This window comes from Drosophila santomea, chromosome 3L (genome assembly GCF_016746245.2).
Source record: "Drosophila santomea strain STO CAGO 1482 chromosome 3L, Prin_Dsan_1.1, whole genome shotgun sequence".
In the NCBI taxonomy this organism is placed as follows: Eukaryota; Metazoa; Arthropoda; class Insecta; order Diptera; family Drosophilidae; genus Drosophila; species Drosophila santomea.
The window spans coordinates 4,933,210-4,958,413 of NC_053018.2; the positions used below are offsets into that span (position 1 = coordinate 4,933,210).

Here is a 25,204-nt window from a genome sequence, read left to right on the forward strand (position 1 = left end):
ACCACAAGCCGAATTTCTAGTATTTTTCTGTAGGCCGCAGTTTCGTGGTATTATCTGTGCGCGCTTGCACACCTGGCCACACCTGGCCATTGAGGATTTAGGCGTTGTTATTGTTGTTTCGTCGGTTGTGAATTGAATCAAAATAGAACAAACAAGTGGCTCAACATACTCAAGAAATAGATATAAGTGCAAAGTGATAAGAGGAATTAGGCCCGCTAATTATCGAGCAGCCTACCAAGTGCGAAATGGGCTGTGCGGAGAGCAAGGACGGCGAGGGGGAGGCGCAAAACAATAGGCCCAAATACCGGTCCTGTACGGACACCTGCTGGCTGGCCATTTACATTATATTCTGGCTGTTTTTGGTAAGAATTGGCATAGATTTCGCCATATACAGATATATATAGAGCAGTCTGTATCGGGAAAGTGAAAGCCCAGACATTCATCTGCGCAACGCGTCTCGCTGCTTCGCTGTGTGTGTGAGCGGTTTTTGCGGGAGGAAAGCGGCTACTTGTTACTTGAAAATGTCTCATTCATGTCGTCATCGCTGGATAGCTCATGTGCGGAATTGTTAATTCCTCTAATGAATGCGATGATTTAACAGTCAGGGTTAGTCCGACATATATATAAGCCCACATATAGATTAGATCCCTCGAGAAGCGAATCGATACCCGCTGTTTTGCTGTTCTGCTACCCTGCAGGACACGCCACTCCTCGAAAGCATTTCCATGTCAAGTATTTGCATGGGTATGTCGTCCGCCAGAGCGATTATAATAATAATGCCCCTTGACATGACATGCTGGTCATGGGGCGTTGGCTACCTGCACAATGATCTATCCATTTTAATTTGCCTCCTTTTTGCATTACAGATAGTGATAGCCATATTTTCGTTCGTGTATGGAAATCCCTTGCGCATCATCAATGGCTACGACTCCTTTGGCAACACCTGCGGCGTTAAGTACAATGAAAAGTTCAAGGGATTTTCGCTGTCCGGCATGAATACGCTCGACAAGCCGGAGCTTTTCTATTTCGATGTCAAGGAGCTGAAACAGTCCCTCAAGATATGCGTCAAGTCATGTCCCGCCAAAACCATGACCAAGGGCAGCGAGCTGCTGGAATACTACAGCCAAACAGGCACTCAGCTATGCAAATATGACTACAACATGCAGCAGCTGAGTACGGCGGGCAACGATGCCAAAACGTTTAATTTCCTAGGTCCATGTCCCAGTTTTCCCGTTCATGAGAGGTGCGCTTTGATTACATCACCCAAATTAAATGCTAATTTAATTCACACATTAATCACTTCATTCCAGTTCGCCTGTCCTACATCGCTGTGTGCCCAAGGGTACGGGAGAGAAGGTCCAGAACTACTACGATATGCTCAACAACTGGGATGTGGCCCAGCAGTTTGTTGGCGACATCTACTCCACCTGGCACATCATTGCCATGGTCTGTGGATTAGCTTTGCGTAAGAGATTCCTCATCTTTTAATGAGAGTATTGCCTTATAGAGCCTTTTTTTCTAGTCATTTCCATTGCTCTGGTGACCATGATGCACTGGCTGTCTCGCATAGTCTCCTGGATCATCTGTGTCCTGGTCATAGTGGCCAGTGTGGCGCTCACTGTTGCTCTTTGGTACGCGTACTATAACATACGCAATAAGTCTGGTGTGAATACACAATACTCTTTGCTTGAGGAGTTTGTGCGTAACCAACAGGCGGTCCTCACCCTGGCTGTCCTAGCCACCATAACCATGGTTTGTTAACTCATTTAGTACTCTGTTCATAGTTACTTAGCCTGTCTCCTTTTTAGATAATCCTTATCGTTGTCATATACTTCTTGAAGAACAAATTGGCTGGCTTGTCGGCGCTTTTCGAGGAAGCTGGACAGTGCATGATGAATCTGCCAGGACTTTTGATTGCTCCGCTCTTAGCCTTCCTTGTGCTTATAGCCTTCTTAAGCTTTTGGGTGGCAGTGATCGTTTGCCTGGCCACAGCCAGTTCACCTGGAGAAAGTCCCATTGCTCCGTTCGACAACTCGAAAGCCCATCAGCAGCTATTGCCAGCAAATGCGTTGTTCGTTTCCAATAACACCAGCCCCAATGATCTAAGACGTAAGTAGTCTCATATATTTGTGTTCTAAATCCATTCCCAAAGTAGCTTAATTCGAAATAATCTAAATCATATATTTTTGCATTTTGTGGTTATTTTATAACGTGATTTGGTGAATAAGTAAGTGATATTTGATAAGGGCACAGAAGTTTACTCTTTTGTACATATTTCTGTGTTTTCTCCTCACGACTTTTCGATCTAAATTGTATATACAAAAATAAACAACATTTTCTTATGTTACCGCACTTATGTTTCCAGAGAATTAATCAAGTGTTTTCCTTAAACAGCCAATATCCGTGTAGAATATGCCGATGCTGGAGCCCTTCGCAGCATGTTCTGGATCTATGTGGTGGGTCTCATTTGGACGGTTGAGTTCATTTTCGCATGCCAGCAGTTTGCTTTGGCCGCAGCAGTGGCCTTCTGGTACTTCCAAAAACCGACCAGCACACCCACGGTTTATGCCATCGGCAAACTGGTTAAGTATCATTTGGGTACGGTGGCCAAGGGATCCTTTGTCATCACCATTTTCAAGATTCCCCGCCTGATACTCACCTATTTGTATGCCAAGTAAGTTGAGTCGTCACTTTGCAAGCGTCTCCCATTCTTCACTAATTGAACGTGGCATTCCAGATTGAAGAAAGGCGAGGACAAGGGATCGGAGTGCGCCGCCTGCTGCTTGAAGTGCTGCATATGTGGTTTCTGGCTACTAGAGAAGTTCATTCGCTTCTTGAATCATAATGCCTACACCGTGGTGGCCATCGAATCCATTAACTTCTGCCCCGCTGCTGGCATTGTAAGTTAATTATTACGCAAAAATGCTGTATTGTACCAAATATTTCCTTTTAGGCATGGAATGCCATGGCCACGAATGTTTTGCAAGTGGCCACCATTAACAGTGTGGGCGACTTCATTCTCTTCCTGGGAAAGGTTGTGGTGGCCGCCCTCTCTGGCCTGATTGGTATCGTATTGCTCAAGGACATGCCGGGTCTGAATTTCTACATGGCCCCCGTCATAATCATCATTATATTCTCCTTCTTCATTGCTCACATTATCCTATCGCTATTTGAGGTAGGTATTGCTTTACAACCTGTATAAGCTTGAGGCTAACCAATGAATTCTTAACAGATGGTAGTGGACACCCTATTCCTCTGCGTTTGCGAGGATAAGACACTGAATGGTCGCTCTGGTCGTTGGGCGCAGAGCAACTTGGCCAAGCTAGTAGGCGAGGAACCGCTGCAGCCTGGCGAGGAGCCGCCCATCGAAGTTGTTCAAATGATGCCCATCAACAAGCAACCATTTAGTATTACCCGACTCCCTCAGTCCGACCCCGAGGTAGCTCCCATGTCGGCGGAGTAGCTCTAAGATGGAGCTAGATGCTTTCGCTTTTGTATTCCAAACGCAGAACCCCCCCGAAACTCAACGCACATCTCATTAGGGTGTTAATATTTATATACATACCATTACTCCGTCGCGACGTACAAAGCAGAACAGTGGGACAAATAATAACTGGTAATCTTGTCTATTGATATATTCAAACTTAGGATGCACAGTTTGTAAACGTATTTATAAAGTTTAATCGTTTTTGTATCTTAATGTAAAATGAGGTGTTTAAACCTTTTTCACGCGTTTAATGGTTCTTGCCTTCTTTCTTTCAATCACATCTCTAACGGCCTGCAGTTGTTTTTCCTTGATCTTTTTGGTTAGCGCCGATTTGGGTGTCTGTTTGGCGGCTTCCTCCTTCTTCTTTTTGGCTATCGCAGCCAGAATCTTGGCCGTCTCCACGGGATCATCGTCCTCAAACAGCTCTTCGTTCTCGGCGCCATCGTAAGCTCTGACCGGTCGCGTGGCCTCGTGCTTGACCTTTTGTTCCACTCGATTCACGTACTTGTCCTTGGCGGCCTTCTTGAGTACCTGTCGCTGTTTGGATGGACTCACGTAGTCTGGATTCTCCCAGATGGTTTTGCCAGTAAAAGAACCATCAAATATTTTCACAGGATTCAATACGTAACGCGGTCCGACTTCGGACAAGCCACCATCCTCGGACAGAATCTGGAAGTTTCTGAACCAGATGCGTTTATCCAGGTAGGTGAAGGTATAAACGTGATCCACGAAGGGCTGGCTCTTGGGATGATGGTTAGGCACGGAGTAGGTCTGCACGAACAGCTCCTTGAGCAGCTTAAGATGCGGCAGCTCATCGAATTTGGAGTCAAACGAGAGCAGTGGGCGCGATCCCCGCAAGCAGTTGCCCGTCATCTTCAGTTCGGCCATTGTGTGAATGTTTTCGATGAGGAATTTAGCTGATGGACCAGTGGCTCCCGTGGTGTTGGATATCCACATATACAGATCCCTTTTCCGGCGTCCCTCGAACAGCATGGCCTTATTGCAGTGCTTCATTTCACACATTTCGTTGACCACCGACAAGGTTTTGGAGCGCTCCATTTTGGATTCGGGACGATGGTGCGGCATCAGGGTCTTAATATCCTTCATTAAGTGCCGGTCACGGTGGCTAATACCGCGTGCGGAGAAGACCAGCACGCGCTGTTTGTTCACCCACTTTTCCTGCAAGTAAAATTAAGTTTTTAGTTACGAAACTCTACGTTTACAGGAGTCCCATTTCTTGCCTTCTTGGGCACCACATCATCTGAGGATCGCTGTGGCGGCAGTGGTGGGTTTTCATCCAGCGGCACTATCTCCAGCTGCGGCGCAGCCTTCTTTTTCTTATTCTGGAACTTGCGGCCCATTTTTTCTACTTTAAATATTTAAAAACAATTGAAAAGAAGTGCGAAGGTAAAACGTGGAGTGACAACAACCAGGGATGGATATCTATTCAAAACCAGGGCGTCGACAGCACGTGCAACTAAATTGTGGCATTTCCCAACACTTTATGGGAAATTTGTAAAATGTCAGTTAATTCAAACCAAAAACCGTAGAAATAAAATTAAAAACTGTTTTTAACGGTATATTTTATTTTTGTTAAGCCAAAACAACTCGTGAATCCCGAAAATCTTAAAATTTAATAAGAATTACAACTAGCATTGGTATCGCACCCAGTTTTAAGCTTCTAACTGGCATTAGAATATTTATTTTTGTGATAATATGGTTCAATCCTCTTCATCTTCAATTCCCGGTTCAGGACACAGACGACATCTGCTTTCGTTCACGCCGTAATTTATGCACTGTTCTCCCACGCACTCGCAACATCCATCATGAAACCACCTGTAGCTGGTGGCTCCGGTTTTCAGGCAGGTCTGTCTACACTTATTCCAGGATGTGCACTGATCCAGATACAACACGGTGCAGTTTGGGCCGGAACCTGGTTGTCCAGCCGTTGAAAACGAGACCACGGTCCAATTGTAGGTGTATCCATCGTTTGGAGAGGAGGACATGGCCCTGAACAGAGCTGGCATTCCTTCGAATTCCTCGGTGTGCGACTTTTTACGCATTTCTGCCATATTTGCGAGACCCAACTGTCCAAAGGATAGCAAAATGAAGATAGTCACAAGTGATTTCATATTGGATTGGAAAATGCAACTGAGGTGTTAAGTGCGAATGCAGATCACTTTTAAATGAGTTGTTAGTTCAGGTAGGTAATATTGTTAATGTAATAACGTTTCAGGTAGAAAGTCACTAACCAGCTGTCGCCAAGGGGCGTTATCTATTTTGTAACTATTACCTAAATGGTGTTGGTCCTTTTTAAGGGATTTCTTTATCTTTCGCAATGCTCTGTTTGCGGACTTATTTTCGGGGCTGAATAAATAAATCCCTAATCACGGGGACTTAGTAATGATATAAAACAGTTCGAGCTGTTTAATATTATTATATGTAAAAATATTTTGAGGTAATAATTTATGAACCAGTTCGCTCAACGGAACCAGTACACATTTCCCTGCAAATTGTTTTGTTCATATATCGATCACTTCCCATCTCTATCTTGTATGTATACGCTATCAAAGCGGCAAAAGCGAAAAAAGTCGAAGTGCAAATAATTTCAGCGGAGCGGAAAACAAAGATAAATCAGAAGCATGTCAGACTACAGATCACAATCGCGCAGTGGCGGAGGACGTGGCGGCCAGGAGTACTCAAACGACGATGATCCGCCGATGTCGCGGCTATTCATCATTTGCAACAAGGCGCACACAGAGGAGGATTTCCGTGAGGCCTTCTCGCCATACGGAGAAATCGAGGATATTTGGGTGGTGAAGGACAAGCACACGCAGGAGAACAAGGGAATCGCCTACGTCAAGTTCTCCAAGACTTCGGATGCGGCCAAGGCGCAGGAGGAGATGAACGGCAAGACCATTGGCAAGATGGATCGCACCCTCAAAGTCCTGGTGGCAGCCAAGTGAGATTTGCATCGAGTACTGGTACCCAAGAACATGGCCTAACCCCTACCCCCTTCTTCTTTTAGTCGCAATCAGGGCTCGAATAAGTCTGAGAACGAGCAGGAGAAGTACGTGAGACTCTTCATAGTAATCCCCAAAACAGCCACCGAGGAGGATATTCGCGAGGAATTCTCCCAGTGGGGCGATGTGGAATCTGTCACAATTGTCAAGGAGAAGAACAATGGCAATCCCAAGGGCTTTGGATATGTCCGCTTCACCAAGTGCGTGGCGAATGCACCGTTGCCAATTTTCCAAGCCATAACTAATCTAATCTCAATACGCAGGTTTTACTATGCAGCTGTGGCTTTCGAGAACTGCTCCGCCAAGTATAGAGCTGTTTTTGCCGAGCCTAAGGGGTCTACACGCACACAGAGGGATCAGTACGGTCGTCTAACCGAGGATAATTCTCTGTATAACAGCTCGGGACGTGGCAATTCTAATTTTAATGGAGGCGGTGGCAGCAGCGGAGGCGGCGGCGGCAGCAGCTACAACAACGACTGGAATGTGTCGCAGAACAACGACATGGCGGCCTTCCTGCGCATGCAGAATGTCCCAGTGGCCCAGCCCTCCTGCCTGGAGGTCAACGTGAGCAACTGCGTCAACCAGGATCAGCTATGGCGTCTCTTCGACATCATACCCGGCTTGGATTACTGCCAAATCATGCGGGAACGTACGTAAACAGTCTGGTGTAGGTTCCAATCACCTTTAAAGCTGCTTGTAATCCCCATTGCAGATGGACCGCGCACCAATGAGGCCTTAGTGGTGTATGACAACCCAGAAGCCGCTATTTATGCCAAGTAAACATAGCTCTAAAACTCTTTTTTTATCAAGGCCCTAACTTTATTCTTCTTTAGGGACAAACTTCATGGATTGGAGTACCCAATGGGCGAACGCATCATTGTCAAAGTCAATGGAATGAGCTCATCTCGAATGGACACATCCTTTATAGACAGTACGCGAGTTAAATCAATCAAGGGTTACAGGCCGCGGCATCACCTGTAGCCAATTATTAAACTCTTTTGTTTGGTTTTTTTTTTTTTACACTTTCTTGGCTTTAAATGCATGCTCTCTCCTATGCCTAGATTTAATGTGGTCTTTTATTTTAGAGCGCACCAAAAAGGATGCCATCTGCAATGTACCTTTGCCCCCAACTCAGCCACTGGCATCGCCGGACGAGCAGGTGGCCCAACGACTGTTTATTGTGCTCTCAGCGGTAGGTGCCACTGTACCGTGTCCAATTTGCATTAGTTATAAACATTGTTTCTTATCAACCATCAGAACTTGCCGCATTCGATCTTGAAAAACATATTCTCTTGCTGGTCGGGACTGATCGACGTCTACCTCTTGCCCAACAAGAACTGCGGCTACGTCAAGTATGCGGAGGTAGAGAGTGCTCAAATGGCCATTCGCACCCTAAATGGAGCCGAAATTTGCGGCACCAAAATCAAGGTGTGTATCTTGTACTCGTGTTATCTTGTACGTGTATTCAATCAATCAATTTTTATCTTATATCAGGTCATGGAGGCTGAGGAGCGCAGTGGATCCGATGGCGATGATGGCGGTCGCAAGCGTTTAAGGCGGAATTGAGTGTAAGTAGCCAGTTGAGAATGCATAACTGCCGTATCTATTTATGTAGCCATAGTTGGACTGAGTGTGTGTGCCGTGGTCCGAGGTAAGTAGCTGTGCAAATTCCAAACCGAAACCTTTTAACAATTTAAGTTACGCATTCGCCTAACGCTCGTGTGCCGAGAGCTTTTGGTGGGGTCAACCACTTGCTGCACTTGCCCTGTGCACCGGTTGGCCATCGATGTCCACGTTACCCATGACGCCCACTGAGCGCGAACATAATAAGCCAAACCATTTTTATCTTTCTATCTCCACAGACCCACTGACAACCAAGAACTTACAGAGAACGCAATGTACGAGTACGTAACTAACTTGAGCATACAGTCCGATAAAAACAGTCGAAACAGTCAAAACAGTTGAACTGACAACCAACCACCAACAACGCAACAACGCAACCACGCAACAACCAATAACCAAACAAGAACCACCACCACAACAACACTCTCTTAACGGAATATCCACAAGAACCACGAGGACTGGAGAACGCAGAACGCAGAACGGAAACGGAAACGGCGAACGAAGACCGGAGACCGGACACCGGAGACCGTACCCGGGTGAACAAACCAAACGAGCCAACGAAATCACCACACCCGTTGACTCTACTATTGACTAACTCAAGTGGGCCTCGTACAGAGCACTCGTAGAAAGACCCTTTTTCGTACGACCTTTAAACGGAGCCAACGAAACCGCAATGCTTGCTATATACACTATACATATATGGTGTCGTATAAATTTCTGTAAACATACCGCTTAGGGGACTTTTGAATCTAGCCGTGATACAGGAACGAACTCTGTGTAACTTGAACTATTACTAACGTATTCCGACGAGATTCAGCCAAGCAATAAATTCAAACGCAATGAATTTCACCAGAGTATTAACTCTATCTCGTAAACCCACGATAAAGCCGTGCGTGAAAATAAGTCTTTTCATAAATTAGATTAAAAAAAAACGATATTTTACTGTATAAGCCCTAAAATAAATAAAAATAAATGGATCAAAAAATGGTTTTCTTTGGAAACGGATCGAAAAAAAACGCATGCTTTAAATCAAATAAAAGGTTTTTGTTGGGTAACCTTTCAATGCTCGATTATTCATCTTTAAATTCTCATTTTAATTTTTATCTATATAAAATACATATGATTTAAAAAGCCAACGGACTTCTTGAAAGGGTTTATAATGAACCAGTTCCGAAATGGTTCATATGTACAACTCCATCTTCGCAGCCCTGGTAAGTTCCGGTTCCACCGACAGCTGTGCTGCTTTTTGTTTAGATTTTGTAAATTGTTGATTTCAGGCAGTAAAGAGCTATTTTTCTTAGAGTTAAATAATAAGAAACACATTCGAAATGGATCCAGCACTGCTTCGCGAGCGCGAGGCCTTCAAAAAGCGGGCGATGGCCACGCCCACGTGAGTACCGCACTTGTGGCTCCTCTGATAAAGATTATTCCTTGAAAATTACATGTTATCCTTTCAAAATAGCGTGGAGAAGAAGTCCAAGCCCGATAGACCAGCTCCGCCTCCGTCCAGTGATGAGTCCAAGCGCAAAATGCGTCCGCCCACGGCTCCCAAGCTGGACGCTACAACGTGAGTTCCTTGAGAGCCTTTGCAACGACCAGAAATGGGTCTTAACCATGTGGAACTCTTCTAATCCAAACTTAGATACAAGACCATGTCTGGCAGTTCCCAGTACCGTTTTGGAGTGCTGGCCAAGATTGTAAAGTTCATGCGCACACGTCACCAGGACGGCGACGACCATCCACTGACCATCGAAGAGATTCTGGACGAGACCAACCAGCTGGACATTGGGCAATCCGTAAAGAATGTAAGCATCAGTGTAAATAAGTGTTGGTAGGGTATTTACCACTATTCCTCTAATTTAGTGGCTTGCTAGCGAGGCTCTGCACAACAATCCCAAGGTGGAGGCCAGTCCCTGTGGCACCAAGTTCAGTTTCAAGCCAGTCTACAAGATCAAGGATGGCAAAACGCTGATGCGTCTGCTTAAGCAGCACGATTTGAAGGGCCTGGGCGGCATTTTGCTCGACGATGTCCAGGAATCTCTGCCACACTGCGAAAAGGTGCTGAAAAACCGAGCAGCGGAAATACTTTTCATTATTAGACCCATTGACAAAAAGAAGATTTTATTCTACAACGACAGGACAGCTAACTTTTCGGTGGGTTATGAACACAAACTTGCAAAATCCAAGCTAATCAAAGTCAATTGCATTCAATTATCTGCAGGTGGACGATGAATTCCAGAAGCTATGGCGCTCGGCTACGGTCGATGCCATGGACGACGCCAAGATCGACGAGTACCTCGAGAAGCAGGGCATTCGCTCCATGCAGGACCATGGCCTCAAGAAACCAGTTCCCAAGCGCAAGAAGGCGGCCAACAAGAAGCGGCAGTTCAAGAAACCCAGAGACAACGAACATTTGGCCGATGTTCTGGAAGTCTACGAGGATAACACACTAACGCTGAAGGGTGTGAACCCAACGTAGAATAAGTACATTAGATTATACAAATAAAAACAACTCTCAATGGAATTAAGTGCACTCGAAGCTGGATGTTATAAATTTGTTTACCCCCTGGCAATCTAATTGAGAGTCCGTTGTGGCCGAAAACTCAATCCTCAAGATTTATAGTACTAGATTGCTGTTCTGCCTGTGGCTTTGAACTTAAAAATATGACGCCCGGTAGAGGGAAAGATAATTAAAAAGCAAAACTATGTAATCTTTTCCTGACATCCCCCACTGCTTTCCACACCTGGCTGGTTGTGTGTGTGTGTGTGAGAGGCCAAGAATCGATGCTGGTGGGCAAATAAATTGGCAGCAGGGGGAAGCCGTAGCTTTAGTCTGCACTGAACAGCAGCCAAGTTCAGTTGGAATCGATTTGGAATAACCTACATATATTTTGGTACGGCGGTGGATTATTGTTAACAGCCCTTGTTAAACATCCTTTTTGTGCGCGGGTTGATAGCAACAAAATAATCTATGTGTTGCAATCTAAGAATATAGTTATTAATGGAGTGTTGCTATACTCATTTGTAATCTATTGAGATAATCAAAAGAAATCAATTTTAATATTAACTACATTTAGCAAATATTACTCATACGACGCGTGTGTCAGTCAGTCATTTTACAAACAATCGTTAAACTCTTTATTTGTTTTATGAAAGAGATAGGGCATTCAAAAGGCGGCTTGTAGGAAATCCGGTTCATTGTTTACTTGGCTTGACTCTTTGGCACGGACAATGAGCTCTCTACTCGGTGGCAAAAACTTGTTTTGAAATACTCAATTTGTTTAATTGTAATTCCCGAAGCATTCGCCAGTTGGCTTTGAGAGTTTCTGTGCTGAGGTGGACGATATGAAGTGGACGCGGACTGCCCTTGGAGTGGCCCTGCTCCTGGCCCTGGTGTCTCAACTGACGGCCCACGGCTCAGAGTAAGTGATTAAACCTCGTATGTTAGAAATCTAGATCAGTCACTGACTTTCTCTTTGCCACCATTCAGTGACTTAGTTTACGGCTACGAGTGCCGCAGTGGCTTCTGCCAGAAGGTGGAGCTCAGCGAGGAGAACTACGCCAAGGCCATTAGTCTCCCCGTGTGCCGGCTCTTCTGCGGCAGCTCCATTGGCACCCTGTGGCCCAAGCCCACGGGTACTGTGCGTCTGGACACGTTGATGCGCCAGGTGGACATCTCCTTCATCGACTTCAATGTCAATGGTACGGCCCGGCAGCAGAAGCTATGGCGAGCGGCTGAGGATCGCTTCATGGAGATGCTGGACGCCCAGATACCTGATCGCAAGGTTCTCGCACGAGGTGGCTACCGTATGTCTGTGAACATCAATACTCCGGATGAGCCGACTCCGGCGAGACTCACTCTGGATACGGACGAGAGCTATGTTTTGGACATTGATACGGATGCTTCGGGTCATGTGCTGGCCAACATTACCGCAGCCAACTTCTTTGGAGCCCGTCATGGTCTGGAGACCCTGGCCCAGTTGATTGTCTACGATGACATACGCCGCGAGGTTCAGGTGACTGCCAATGCCACCATCACCGATGCTCCGGTGTACAAGTGGCGTGGATTGCTCCTGGACACCTCCCGTAACTACTACTCCGTGAAGTCCATCAAGAGGACGTTGGGTAAGGCATTGGTTCAGGAAAAAGGCAGAGGAGGGGTATATTTTCCATTGACTCAATGAGTATCCTATTTCATCCTTAGAGGGCATGGCCTTGGTCAAACTGAACACCTTCCACTGGCACATCACGGACTCGCACAGCTTCCCACTGGAGGTGAAGAAGCGGCCAGAGCTGCACAAGCTGGGTGCCTATTCCCAACGCCAGGTGTACACCCGTCGGGATGTGGCCGAGGTTGTGGAGTACGGCCGAGTGCGAGGCATCCGTGTTATGCCAGAGTTCGATGCACCTGCCCATGTGGGCGAGGGCTGGCAGCACAAGAACATGACCGCCTGCTTCAATGCCCAGCCATGGAAGTCTTTCTGCGTGGAGCCACCATGTGGCCAACTGGATCCCACTGTGAACGAAATGTACGATGTGCTGGAGGACATTTTCGGCACCATGTTCGATCAGTTCAACCCGGATGTCTTCCACATGGGCGGCGATGAAGTGTCCACCAGCTGCTGGAACAGCAGTCAGCCCATCCAGAAGTGGATGAAGAAGCAGGGATGGGGGCTGGAGACTGCCGACTTTATGCGCTTGTGGGGACACTTCCAGACGGAGGCCCTCGGTCGCGTGGACAAGGTGGCCAATGGTACGCACACGCCCATCATTCTGTGGACTAGTGGACTCACCGAGGAGCCCTTCATCGACGAGTATCTGAACCCAGAGCGTTACATCATTCAGATCTGGACCACTGGAGCAGATCCGAAGGTAAAGAAGATTCTGGAGCGCGGCTACAAGATCATTGTGTCCAACTACGATGCTCTGTACTTGGACTGCGGCGGAGCTGGCTGGGTGACCGACGGCAACAACTGGTGCTCCCCCTACATTGGCTGGCAGAAGGTGTACGACAACAGCTTGAAATCCATTGCCGGCGACTACGAGCATCATGTCTTGGGCGCGGAGGGAGCCATTTGGTCGGAGCAGATCGACGAGCACACCCTGGATAACCGCTTTTGGCCCAGGGCCAGTGCCTTAGCCGAACGACTGTGGTCAAATCCTGGCGAGGGTTGGCGCCAGGCCGAGTCACGTCTGCTGCTGCATCGCCAGCGACTGGTGGACAACGGTCTGGGTGCGGAGGCCATGCAGCCGCAGTGGTGCTTGCAAAACGAGCACGAGTGTCCCATTGACGCGTACGATGCACAAGTTTGACAAGCTATTAAACCTTTCCTCTTAACGGTCGCTATTCTTGTAGATGTAGTCGGGGCGGCGGGCGGCATGGGTTGATCGTCCTGTTGCTACTCACAACGCTCTCTGCCTGAAAATAAAGCACAGCTCAAAGGTGGCCTTACGCAAGTGACTTGTCGTTTATTATGTTAAATATAAATGAGATTATTGGCCCTGCTCTGCGCCCTATTCCGACTCAAAGTGACACAATCGGAAGTAATAAGGGGAAATCCTTACGCCTTCAACGATTCTTACGAATCTGAACAGAAACAGAGTTGTACAATTTATGCGCTAAACTGGGGTGAGGCTTTGCGGGTGATGGTGTCCTCGGCCTCAAGCATAAACTCCTTGGACTCCTGAATATGTACGTATGAGTCTAGATACTAAAAGCAGCGTTCCCGTGTGCAATATTTTGGATGGAAGCTCTACTCATTCCACTCCTCTTCATTGCGTCCAAACTTGTAGATCAAACTGGCGAACAGGATGAAAACGTTCTGCATCAGCAGAGCCACACCAAACCAGCCCTCCTTCTTTTCTGTAAACGATTAGTGGGTGCAATTCAGCTTATTTACAAATCATTGCTTAATCCTTACCATTGTTGATGAAGTCGTCGATCATCACCCAGATGGCGGCAATGATGGAGGCAAAGCCCATTAGGAAGCCCACAAGCAGCCAGATCTTCGCTATCCTGGCGCCGGACTCCGAAGAGTTCTCCTCCGAAATCTGCGCACAAAACAAAAGGAGTGAGTCACTTGTTAAACCCAATGATAAGTGGTTGCTGTTTCTTACATGTTCCCCCTTCACTGCGTTCACCATGCAGAAGCTGATGGTGCCGAAGATGCCAATGAAGACATGTCCTGTGGTAATCTGGTGCTTCAGGTCGATGGACATGGCATCGATTAGAACCCACCATCCTGCAAAAAACTAAGGAGAAAAAGTTGCACTGTCAGGCGGGTGGCTCTTTGTCTGCGGTTGTTACTTTACCAGAAGTCCGGCTATTATGGAGGTGTTCCTGTTTCTGGACGCCTCGCCTGTGAAGTAGTCTGCAACTTTGTCCAAGACGCTCATTGTTTAGGTTTTAAAACGTAATTCAATTTATTCTACTCCTAAATCTTCTTGTTTTGACGCACAGGGTTGTCTGCCTGCAGGTGAATATTGGCTATCGCATCCCTGTTTCAGTATTTAGTGTGTTCACACTGGAACCACCAGAGCAAAACTCATGAAGTAGTTACGTTATATACAGAAACTTGTTGATTTATTATATTTATAAAGTTATATATAGAATTTTTTTTAAATTAATATGTTTAATTTTAAAATTTTTGTATTAAATACAAAATAAGCAAAAACCATCTGCTTATGCAGTATATTATACCTTCTTACTTTTTAGTATGTTAAAGGGAAGGCGACTTTTTTCAGAAGGTCCAATACGGTCACACGCAACTTCACGTTTTACAAAATTTAATTGATTTCCTTATTATTTAACAACCGATCGCAGCGACACGAGTGTGTGCGTGTGATCAGTTATAGAAAGAGATTGCTAAGGAATCCCTACCAGAATGCTAGTCATCAACTCATGCAGAGCTGTCTCCAGATTGGCGCTACGCAGCCTCAATTTGCGATCGCCGATCGCAACGCGCACTTTCTTTGCGGGATTGGCCCTGAAAACGAAAGATGTGTGAGTATCCCCCACCCCATGATCACTACAATGGTAGCTCCACATCGCCACAGCAACGTAAACATTGACCAATCTCTCTTTGCAGTGTTAACATAACATTCGTGCGTGCCAACGGGGACAAGATCAAGACGTCCGGCAAAGTGGGCGACTCCCTGCTAGACGTGGTGGTCAACAACAATGTGGATCTTGATGGCTTCGGGGCCTGCGAGGGCACCCTGACCTGCTCCACTTGCCACCTGATCTTCAAGACAAGCGACTTCGAGAAACTGCCGGACAAACCCGGTGATGAGGAGCTGGACATGCTGGATTTGGCTTACGAATTAACAGATACCTCGCGACTGGGCTGCCAGATCACCCTGTCCAAGGACATGGAAGGCCTGGAGGTGCATGTGCCCTCCACCATCAATGACGCTCGTGCCGCGTAGATACACACCACCACTGTTATCAATTGTTACAATTTTGAGTGCTAAGTGCTAATTCGCTTTAGTTCAACCTAGATGTAGTCAATAATTTTGAATGAAATCGTATGTATTGTCCCAGGGACACGAACCTCAGGCGGCTATAATGGATACACGCATAAATCCGATTCCAGATGCGGATTAGCGTGCGCTGTTGTTTTTAAAGTGTTTAAGCTCAAAGGGATTAGATCAATATGTAAATATGTGTTTGCAATAAATTTACATGTTTTTTCGTACTTGTTGTTGCTCGTATTGAACATATGGATGTGTTTTCTGGCGCAGAGATAAATTTGTTTTTATTTTCTATTGGTAAATCAATACTTTTTAAATCTTATATTTCTATCATTTCTTTCTGTGTATTCATAACTCCGCCCTTGTGCGCGGCAAATAAACAGCCACAACTTATGATTTTCCTCGGTATCATTGTGATAATGCAGTTTTTGAAGGCGAATCCAGAAGAGTGTAGTATACTTTTAAACACAGCTTCATAATAATCCACTTATTAGGACTGGTAATTATTACTTAGCAAGTTCAAGATGAATTGGCGTTTGTTTAATATTTCTATTTAAGATCATTTATTCGTTTTGCCGAACTTGTATTGTTTATAACAAAACTTCCAGTCACGGCCAACACAAAGGCTGTTATCAAAGCCTCACACAAACATTTCATCACCCTGATAAAGTTTGCATTAGCTTAATTTTGCGTTTTCTTATCAGTGGTTCCCATGCCCGATAGTAGGTACTATTAGATGCCATTTAAACACTCGGCGCTTAATAAAAGTAAACTTTTTATTATTTCGCAGCTATCAAATAAAGTAATAAATAAATAATTTAATATATACATTTGCTATATTAACTTATTGTAAACGATTTTCTGCTTTTCCATGCTTTGCCGCTTCTTTACTTCGTTTGTTTTTTATTTTCTCGATATTAACTTGCATATTGTAACATTCGAGGCTTATCTGTTCGTTCAGATGGCCTCAAATCCCTCGTAGGTATAACTGAAACTTAACAAGTCTGACAATTCAATTTCGCTTTGCCTAAAACTAGGGAAACATATGAAGGATAGAGCGTAGTGGTAAAGTAGGAAACCATTTCAAAGTGGTGGATTCTGGGATCTCAATAAATAACCGAAGAATAAATAGTTATAGGATAGGATGCCTATGGGGGAATGGGTAATGGGTTTGGAATGAGTGTTTCTGAAGTGCACATAAAACTGATTTGGTTTTCTGTTCACGCCGATCGGTCGCTGATGATGGTGATGAATCCTCTGGCCCGATTCCAGATCCTTAGTTCACATAGGCCATGCCCGCGCCCTTGCGATCGAAGTGGCGCACGCGGACGAAGAGGAAGGCGGCGACTAGAGAGGCGACGGCCAGGACGAGCAGCAGCATCACCAATCCACCCACAAAGCTGGGCACCGACATGCAGATGGTCTCCGCATCCGCGGACCTGGCCGACTGGATGACCACCGTCTCGTTGCTGGCATTGCTGTTCAGCGCAAAGTTCACATCTCCAGGCGCCACCACCTGAATGATCCGGCTGGTGTTCACATCGGTCATCTCCTGCGCATTCCGCTTGTAGATCCTCTGTGGCTTCATCACAATGTCCATGGTATCCCTGCGCCGGCGCACACCGCGCAGATCGTCCAGTCCCTCCACGGAGCGGGGTCGTCCACCCAGGGAAACCAGATTGCCACCGGCACTGAGGTCATCCTTGCGCTTCACCGTGCTGTACTGACCGCTCTGTCCTGGCAGTGGTGGTGGCGGCAGACCCAGTTCGTTGCTGCCAGTGGGCTGAGGCTGTGGCGACTGCGAGCTGGCTGGTCCGGAAACGGTTCCCGAGTCGGCAGTGGGCACGGCCGCCGAGGTCTGAGCCTGGGGCGAGGGCACCACATCCGGTTGGTTCTCAGAGTAGGCTCCAGTGGCATCGGAGGCAGGGTGACGTGGATCCGGATAGGCAGCTGGGGGCAGAACTCCGGGGCCGCCCAAGGCGAAATCGTTGCGCTCATAGGCCTCTGGGGGACCATACTCCTCGGACAGACCATTGGCGCCAATCTGGGGCAGACCGTACTCGCCACCCGGCAAACCGGGACCGCACTTGGGCTCGGGGCAGTTGTAGCGGCACACCTGGATGACGCACTGGAAATGCACATTCATCGAGTCGGGGAACTTGAAGGCCTGGAAGTAGGCAAAGCTAACCACCGATGCGGAGGGTCCAAAGTTCTTGATCTTCTGGAACTTGCTCATGATCTTGGGCCTGACAACACAGCCATTCTGATCCACCAGCTGGATGGGAGCCCGCTTGCCGTCATGGGCCACACAGTTGCGCACCAGCATATCGAATTTGTTCTCATCATCCTTGATGGCCAGCACCATGGTCATCGTCTGTCCGATCTTCACAATGCCCGATACCTCGGATGCCCATGGTCCCTTGCCCACTTGGATTTGCATCCAGCACTGCAGATTGTCGCCCAGGAAGTTGGCGGTAACCGCATGCAACATATCCACCTGGAAGGGCCTGAAGGTAACGGCCTTCTCGTAGAAATCGTACCAGGTGCAGCGCAGCTTCCTAGCCTGATCCCACACCTCCTGCACATAGGGATCGTACTGGATGATGATCGTGTTCTCCACATAGCTGCCCGATGGCGTGGGCGCTCCATAGCCGGCGGCATTGTGGTTGGCCGAGCTGGTCATGCCGCAGCTGTTCAGGAAGATCTCGAAGGTGGCGCTCAGGTGGCCGGTGCCGGGTTTCAGATGCACACAGTGGGGATCACTGTAGAATCCCTTGGAGAAGATCATGCCGTAGAAGGGCCGGTCGAACTCAATGTTCACCCGCATGTGGGTCTTCTCGCACTGCACCTGCAGGTGTTTGATCTGCGGACTGTCGTTGGTGCTGGCGAGTGGCCATGCCTCCTCGGACACATCGTTGGTGGCTCCGGTGCTCAGTGGTCCCTGGGGCGCTCCGTAAATGGGCGCCGGTGGACCGTAGCCGGCCCTGTGTTCGAGGGGCAGGGCGGCGGACTCAATGTGCGAGGCATCGCCATGCACCGAGAGGTGCTGTGGAAAGAAAATAAGGGGAAATGCATTAGAAAAGGGAAACATTTTTTACAAATATCCTACAACTAGTTACTTAGCTAGATAGAAATAAGAAAGTCTCTCCCTAAACAGAAAATCCGCCAACAGTGCGTATGAGCAACATGCCTTGAATTCATAGCAAAGGTACATCACTTATACGCAGTGTTGCACATTTAGTATATGTGTCAACTCAAAAGTTTTCCTTTAATTTTTCCTAACGATTTCCCAAAACTCCGCCCCATATAAACGTTTCGATTACTTAGGCAGTAAAGTTACGGCTCAGATCACAGGATTGCGGAAAGCTCTCGTTTTGGGTGTGCTTGGGTTATCTTTTCCGTGATATAATTGGATTTGGGTTATGCAATCGCAATCTCTGCCAGACACCAAAATCACTCTCGACGACATTTGGCAAGAAATGCGATGCGAAGCGTTGAAAATTACACGACAGCTGGAGTATTTCCAAATTAAATGGTTGACAGAGCGGCACGCTTACAAAAAATTTCCGAAATACAAAACTAAAAGCCTCAAATAGAGTTTAACCTATTGCGTAAGACAGCGGAGAAAGAGCCACGCCCCCTCTGCCCCTTAGGGCTTTGTCACTTTCTTTCTTTCGGCTGGGCTGGGTCTTCGCATCTGGCCGATAATTTCATGGGTTTGTGGCTGCGCACGGGAAGCGGATGTATCTCAAAGTCCGGCGGGGGCCCCACGAAAACCGAAAGTTAAATCCCGCACGATGACGATGTGGATTTTTCTGTGGGCTGTTGCTGCTGCTGCTGCTGTTGCTGTTGTGTTTGTTTATTTATTATTATATTTGTGGTTTTTTACTTTCGGTGGCTGGTGACCACGCGCTGAGATGTCGTGAGATGATTTTGAAAGTGAAATGACCAAAGGAAAACGAGCTGGCCAACAAAAGAAGCAACGTACCTAATGGAAAAATAGAGAAACAAAAACACAACGTCTAGAGTCTATTTTCTTTTTTGGACATTCCACGCACTTGGCGATGGAGATATCAATATAAACACATCGATCAATCGATTGGATCGGATCGCATAGGATCGAGGCGATGGCATTGGTAATTTTTCTTCTCTCTTTTTTTTCTTTTTTTATTTTCGACGTTCGACGCTTTGGAGAAAGAAAACTGACAATAAATAAATAATAAAGCAATCTCTGTGAATTAATGCGCCACAAACAAGAAAGTCAAAACTGGTACAAATCAGAGCATAACTGCAATTTCTTCGCCGCCTCAGCACCCAGACACGCAGTTGGTTAGTTGGATACTTGGATACTTGGACACTCGGCGCTTGGCCATCCAACTGGCCAACAATTTCTTTGGCCAGTTTGCGTTGGCCTTTGCGTTTGAGTTTGAGTTTGAGTTTTCCTTGACGTGATTGCATCGCCTAAACTGCGCTGATTGTGTGAGTGTGTTTCTGTTTTCCATCGGCCTCCAGTGATTGATGCGCTTTAAATAGCCCACTGAAGGCTGCCTCTTTTCGAGGGGGAAGAAAGGAGTTTGTATGTGCCATGCTTATCAATCGAAAGCGTGCGGCAGCCCCAAAGAAATCCGCCAAGTTTATGGCTCTCCTAATGTTGATTGACAGTCCATCATTTTAGAGGTATTTAAGATTTTTAAGCTGTGTAACTGCAAATTAATTTTAACATTTTCTATATCCACAAGATACATTGTATGATTGAAAACTCTCTTTTAAGATAATGTTAACAATGTTAACCCACTGTAAAATAAATTCTAGTCATAATATATGTACTTCCCCGCTTACACCCCCTTCCATTAACTTCTACTCAGAGTTTTCTCTGCGTTTTTCTCTCTCTCTCAGCTAATTTTCCAACTCTAATTGCAATGATTAGCAAAGTGCCGTTTAGTTGCTACATTTTCCACCAGCAAACTCTCTCGATTCGATATTGATATTGATCTGCCAGCAATCCGCTATGTGCATAGTCTTCTTACTACCCAACCTCCCAACTTCCCAACTTCCAACCTAAGATGCCAGCCAACTCAATCCGTCAATAGGCACTCGCAGTGATTTGCATTCGAATCGCTATTGATCGAACGGTAGTCTATCTTTGAGTCGAAAGTGAAGAGATCCGCTACAGGTTGGCTCTGCATACGAAATGAGCTGCTCCAAAGTGGGCCACACCGCACAGAGATCTCCTAACTGTACGACGCCTCATCGCATCGAAATGATGCCCAGCACTTTCAGATGGATCTTAGGGAGCTATACAACATCTATAGGGTATGCCACCCACTGACTCACCTTTGTGTTGAGTACCAGGCACAGGATTATGGCCATTAGGCTGCTGCGTCGCGTCAGGTGTCCCATTTGGATCTGGTTCTATGTGTGTGTGAGTGTGTTTGGCTCGAAATTGAAATTCCAAATTGACGCCCTGGAAACCAAAAATGTGGATTTTTGGATTTCGCTACTCGGCCTCGCGCTGCGGCTTTCTTCTCTGCTGCTTGAATTTTTTTGGTGTGGCGTCTGCAAGAAAAGAAAGGGGAACAAGGGTAAACAATGCGGCCGATTTGCATACGTATATTTTTGAGGCCAGTTGTAAAGGCGCTGCTATTTAGCACGAGCTGTAAGGCCGTTAGAAAACACTGTTATCGAACCACGCAGCTTATCTCACATATGAGCATAATGCTCTAGCCAAATCACACCGTTTGGTCAGAAATATGTACGTGCATATATATATAAAGATATATAGATACGCATGCGACTTTATGGCCGTCATTAAGTGGCCAAATTAATAGCCACAATTGCCCGTTTGCAGGCTTATGGTGTCAGTTGATACGCGCGCTGTGAAAGAAAACTGCATTTGATGTAAAGCAAATGAAAACTCGCGCGCACCAAACAGGAACCACTTTCTATTTTCACTATAACAGTACTCCGCTAACGTTTTTTTTTGGCTTCTTTCAATCCGAATCCGACTACAAGCCGACTACAACATACGAATCCGAGTACAAATGCGAGTCCAAAACGCCAACGCAGCGTCTGGTTTTCCACACAGTGGCTGCACTTTACGACCAACCATTAATTTTCGACTGTTTTCCTTACGTTTAACAGTCGCACTCTAGCATGACTTGGCCATCGGCTTAACAGTGGCCCGATACCGTCTTGGCCTGGCTAACAGAGCTCAGTTGTTGTAGTAATATTTTTTTGGTTTGGTCTCTAACGATGCCGAATCTGAATCCGAATGCGATGCCGACGGTGCGCCTGCGTTCGAGTGCCGATAAAGACTGAAGACTGGAAGACTGAAGACCGAGAGACTGGAAGACCGAAGACTGACAGCTTTCACACAGCCGCCGGAGCGATGGAAAAGTAAGCGGCTGCTCTGCCTCGAACGCATTTCACTTGCTCTCGCGCTTCTTTTGCTTGCACTGCCTTTGTTTTTATATCTTAGTTTTGTTTTTGGCTCTAACTTGCAGTCTTAGGTTTTTACTTTTACACACGTTGCTGTGTTTGGTGCCCAGGTCTTATTCCCAAAAAATAACACATGTAAATGGGTTTTTAACAAGCGGCGGCCATAAAGTCCGCCGAACAGCCGCTGAAAACCGGCTTGTTGGCGTTGAGCAAGTGTACCATTAACCCACTGAAACAGTAACGGATGCCACTAAACTGGCCGACAATTGTTTTTGGCCAAAGGAGCGGCCATGTCGGTGGTCGGGGGGATCACCCTTCTTCAGGTGATTGAATTATGCAATCATGGGTTTCTAATTTCAAGTAACTGCCTATCTTTTTATGAAATATACCATACTATTCCTACATTCCTCATTCCTTTTATGATATTAGAACATAACTATTAGTATAGTTTGCTAACTCAGAGCATATGATGGCTCAGAATATATTTTTCATAAAAAAAACCTAAAGACATATTGAGACTATTAAGAATATTGAAATAAATGATAAATGGTTTTTTAATGTCTCCTATAAAAACTAAGTTCAATAGCTATACTCGAGAAATGGGTTAGGTCAGTGCTAATCATAATTAGTGTAATTTTGACTGGCAGGAAACATCGTAAAATGAGCAATGAACTCTCAGATATTTTGCTCGTTTAAGTGCGCTTACCATTTAACGGCGCTTTACCCATTTATTTCACCAGGTATTTTGAATTTGATTTTCTCGGCCACTTTCTTCCCTAGGAAATGGCCACAAATTTGCATATAAAACTAGAAATCTTTGGCAATTAGCAAAAAGGCGGCGAAACTCTGTCGGATTTCCTAATATTGTACCTAGCTAATTGCTGGCACCCCAGCCGAAATTTCTTATCAAGCCACTTCAATCGCCACCAAAAGAAGCTAACAAATCTTTCTTTTTCAGCAGCTGATGGTGCTTGTTTAAAGCTCATTGTTGCTGCTGTTGTTATGTGTAACTGCCAAATGGAATTGTTTATTGTGGCTGTTTGGCAAGTGAAAGTTTTTCACCGCCTTCTTCTTTATTTTTTCTGACTCTGCGCTCGCCCGCTTCTTACAGATGCCGCATATAAGGGCATATATATGTATGTATATATATTTTTCTCTTGTTTTGTTTCCCGCTTTAATTAACACTATAAAGTTATTTGCTCACATATCGCGGGCGAAAGGTGCAACTGGGGACTTTTGTTTTCAGCTAATTAGCTTACGATCTGGGTTCAGCATTTTTCATTTCTCTCTGCCGGCAGTCATATATTTACAGTATCGGCGCATTAAATCATGTGAAAAGCGCTGGCAAGTGAAAACTGGATGGCTGACGGCTGACGACTGGTGGCGATGTCTCCACTCCGCCAATTGATTGAATGACAATGCGTGACGCTATATAAACAATATGGTGCATGGTCTATGGCCACTGGCCACTGAAGTGGTCCATTGCAAACTAGGTGAACCACCAGTGGGGCACTCACATAACTCGCGGTTGGATCGTTCTAATTCTCGGTAATTTACGTGGCTTACATTTCGGGGTCTCCCCCTGAGCCGGATATCGATACGAATCGGACATCTCAATGGTCGTGTGTCCCCAGGACTCGATTTGGATAGCCGGCATTAGCACACGACATTTCCTGCGAATCGAAGGCAAACAAAAGCCAAGTTGGCACTGTAATTTCTCTGATTGTAAGGCACTTTTCACACATTTCAGCCCCACGGACTGGTCTAATTCGATAATAACTCTCATTGCTTCGGTGTACCATTTTCAGTTCCAAAAATTTCCTTATAAGGAACACACATATACAGAGAGGCTCATTCATTGACATCGGTTGTCAATTAAAAGAAAACGAAATTGCATTTAATGCCATGGCCGAGTAATTATTTATCAGCACTCGCTGCATTTATTTTTTGGTTTTGGCATTTGCCAAAACGGCTGCTTGCAGTCCATTAATTTAATTGAACGCTTTCACAAATCCCCCGTCGAAACTAAAACTCACTTCTTTTTCGTTTTCATTCATCTTTGGCATTTTGCAGCCCCCGGGGCGTAAGGCGCATATAAATACGTTTCCATATGTCTTCATATACGTCTCCGATATTTGCTTAATTGAGTAGCTGACAAATTTGCTGCTCTTGACATGGACATGGGATCGCTGATGTCTGGAGATGGTGATCCCAGATGAATGGAGGCTTCCTAAAAAAAAACTCTTAATAGATGACAGAGGTGCGGTCGCCACCGCAAACACTTCTTTGGTTAACAAAACAGAACTTGGAATGGAGCTGGGAGTTTTATGCGTTGGAATGTGTTTCGTTGTTTGTCGATCGATTCCAAGAGGCGGTTGTTGCTCGGTAAAAGTTTCACTATTGCAGATGCTGTGGAACTACTTTTAATACACCGAAAACAATTATATTCGGTCCTAGTTTCTAAACTTTTCATAAACTTGCTTTAATTATTAAATGCCTTCATAGAATTTATTGACATAGAAACGTGTCACGTTAAGATTATTTGATTAAAAATATGAAACGAGCTCATATAAACCTGATTTAAGTGATCAAATCTGATGAGCAAACGTGCTTGAGTAAATATAATAAATTTAAAGATAGCACTAACTTTTAAATTTTACAGCAGTTTTGTGCATGCAAAATTGTTTGTTTTACCATAACCATTACCATTTAACTGGCAATAGTTAAACATGCATGAACATTAATGAAAAGCTAAACTGGACGCCTCTGTCACATAAATGGCAGTTGCCCAAATGGCGTTATTAAAATATATATCATTTCATAACGCGCTTCTTGCAGTGCAGCATTTCGAAATTGTAACGGTACGACCAGCGTTTCCACTCAATTTAATGTCATTTGTGGCTGGCGCGGCTTTTGTGGCCGCCGTAAACGATCGATATTATTTGCCACAGTGGCATAGAAATTGAAGTCGGCCCCCAGCTTCCAGATAACCCCCTTCGATCCACCAGCGGATCATGCGTAATTAACTACACATGTCGATATCACGAGCCTCGGATGCTGTGAAAGTGAAATTTGTTCGCACCGCCAGCGAGCAGCAACAATGGAGAAGGAGTGGGGCACAAAAAGCGCAAAAATGTTAACAGCCGCCGAAGGTTTTTTC

At 45.8% G+C, this 25,204-nt stretch overlaps 9 protein-coding genes across 14 annotated transcripts; 5 read left to right on the top strand and 4 right to left on the bottom strand.

Moving 5' to 3' along the window:
- Positions 1-85: 85 nt before the first annotated feature.
- Positions 86-3,707, top strand: LOC120448779 (choline transporter-like 1). Its single transcript, XM_039630968.1, has 9 exons — positions 86-362; positions 867-1,243; positions 1,311-1,465; positions 1,523-1,752; positions 1,809-2,109; positions 2,395-2,674; positions 2,738-2,900; positions 2,954-3,175; positions 3,233-3,707. The coding sequence occupies exons 1-9, from the start codon at positions 246-248 to the stop codon at positions 3,461-3,463; spliced, it is 2,076 nt and encodes a 691-aa protein (XP_039486902.1). The 5' UTR covers positions 86-245; the 3' UTR covers positions 3,464-3,707.
- LOC120448780 (ribosome biogenesis protein BRX1 homolog) lies at positions 3,608-4,935 on the bottom strand. Its single transcript, XM_039630969.2, has 2 exons — positions 4,729-4,935; positions 3,608-4,666 (listed from the first exon to the last, which is right to left on the bottom strand). The coding sequence occupies exons 1-2, from the start codon at positions 4,846-4,848 to the stop codon at positions 3,716-3,718; spliced, it is 1,071 nt and encodes a 356-aa protein (XP_039486903.1). The 5' UTR covers positions 4,849-4,935; the 3' UTR covers positions 3,608-3,715.
- A 132-nt stretch (positions 4,936-5,067) lies between these two features.
- Positions 5,068-5,910, bottom strand: LOC120447561 (protein twisted gastrulation). 2 transcript variants are annotated; one of them, XM_039629016.1, is made up of 2 exons: positions 5,781-5,910; positions 5,068-5,574 (listed from the first exon to the last, which is right to left on the bottom strand). In XM_039629016.1, exon 2 carries the CDS (start codon positions 5,557-5,559, stop codon positions 5,209-5,211), a length of 351 nt encoding a protein of 116 aa, XP_039484950.1. In that variant the 5' UTR covers positions 5,560-5,574; positions 5,781-5,910; the 3' UTR covers positions 5,068-5,208. The 2 variants fall into 2 exon arrangements, with proteins under 2 accessions (XP_039484950.1, XP_039484949.1); XM_039629015.2 differs by lacking the exon at positions 5,781-5,910 and having other exon boundaries at positions 5,068-5,676.
- Positions 5,911-6,029: 119 nt separating this feature from the next.
- LOC120447557 (RNA-binding protein 45) lies at positions 6,030-8,635 on the top strand. 2 transcript variants are annotated; one of them, XM_039629010.2, is made up of 9 exons: positions 6,030-6,449; positions 6,516-6,710; positions 6,774-7,159; positions 7,223-7,286; positions 7,344-7,441; positions 7,596-7,702; positions 7,768-7,938; positions 8,005-8,078; positions 8,373-8,635. In XM_039629010.2, the coding sequence occupies exons 1-8, from the start codon at positions 6,130-6,132 to the stop codon at positions 8,074-8,076; spliced, it is 1,413 nt and encodes a 470-aa protein (XP_039484944.1). In that variant the 5' UTR covers positions 6,030-6,129; the 3' UTR covers positions 8,077-8,078; positions 8,373-8,635. The 2 variants fall into 2 exon arrangements, with proteins under 2 accessions (XP_039484944.1, XP_039484945.1); XM_039629011.2 differs by having other exon boundaries at positions 8,005-8,635.
- A 729-nt stretch (positions 8,636-9,364) lies between these two features.
- On the top strand, positions 9,365-10,672 carry LOC120447558 (general transcription factor IIE subunit 2). The gene is made up of 5 exons (XM_039629012.2): positions 9,365-9,523; positions 9,596-9,700; positions 9,776-9,938; positions 9,997-10,287; positions 10,355-10,672. Exons 1-5 carry the CDS (start codon positions 9,462-9,464, stop codon positions 10,610-10,612), a joined length of 879 nt encoding a protein of 292 aa, XP_039484946.1. The 5' UTR covers positions 9,365-9,461; the 3' UTR covers positions 10,613-10,672.
- Positions 10,673-10,956: 284 nt separating this feature from the next.
- Positions 10,957-13,594, top strand: LOC120447556 (chitooligosaccharidolytic beta-N-acetylglucosaminidase). 3 transcript variants are annotated; one of them, XM_039629009.2, is made up of 5 exons: positions 10,957-11,027; positions 11,434-11,555; positions 11,624-12,258; positions 12,338-13,427; positions 13,490-13,594. In XM_039629009.2, the coding sequence occupies exons 2-5, from the start codon at positions 11,479-11,481 to the stop codon at positions 13,554-13,556; spliced, it is 1,869 nt and encodes a 622-aa protein (XP_039484943.1). In that variant the 5' UTR covers positions 10,957-11,027; positions 11,434-11,478; the 3' UTR covers positions 13,557-13,594. The 3 variants fall into 3 exon arrangements, with proteins under 3 accessions (XP_039484943.1, XP_039484941.1, XP_039484942.1); XM_039629007.1 differs by having other exon boundaries at positions 12,338-13,594; XM_039629008.2 differs by lacking the exon at positions 10,957-11,027 and having other exon boundaries at positions 11,327-11,555; positions 12,338-13,594.
- Positions 13,578-14,618, bottom strand: LOC120447559 (transmembrane protein 50A). Of its 2 annotated transcripts, XM_039629014.2 has the most exons (4): positions 14,446-14,614; positions 14,251-14,385; positions 14,055-14,184; positions 13,578-13,996 (listed from the first exon to the last, which is right to left on the bottom strand). In XM_039629014.2, the coding sequence occupies exons 1-4, from the start codon at positions 14,527-14,529 to the stop codon at positions 13,887-13,889; spliced, it is 459 nt and encodes a 152-aa protein (XP_039484948.1). In that variant the 5' UTR covers positions 14,530-14,614; the 3' UTR covers positions 13,578-13,886. The 2 variants fall into 2 exon arrangements, with proteins under 2 accessions (XP_039484948.1, XP_039484947.1); XM_039629013.2 differs by having other exon boundaries at positions 14,055-14,385; positions 14,446-14,618.
- Positions 14,619-14,871: 253 nt separating this feature from the next.
- LOC120449850 (adrenodoxin-like protein 2, mitochondrial) lies at positions 14,872-15,830 on the top strand. Its single transcript, XM_039632509.2, has 2 exons — positions 14,872-15,136; positions 15,222-15,830. The coding sequence occupies exons 1-2, from the start codon at positions 15,018-15,020 to the stop codon at positions 15,559-15,561; spliced, it is 459 nt and encodes a 152-aa protein (XP_039488443.1). The 5' UTR covers positions 14,872-15,017; the 3' UTR covers positions 15,562-15,830.
- A 748-nt stretch (positions 15,831-16,578) lies between these two features.
- Positions 16,579-21,078, bottom strand: LOC120448895. Its single transcript, XM_039631111.1, has 2 exons — positions 20,941-21,078; positions 16,579-18,652 (listed from the first exon to the last, which is right to left on the bottom strand). The coding sequence occupies exons 1-2, from the start codon at positions 21,004-21,006 to the stop codon at positions 16,883-16,885; spliced, it is 1,836 nt and encodes a 611-aa protein (XP_039487045.1). The 5' UTR covers positions 21,007-21,078; the 3' UTR covers positions 16,579-16,882.
- Positions 21,079-25,204: the final 4,126 nt, after the last annotated feature.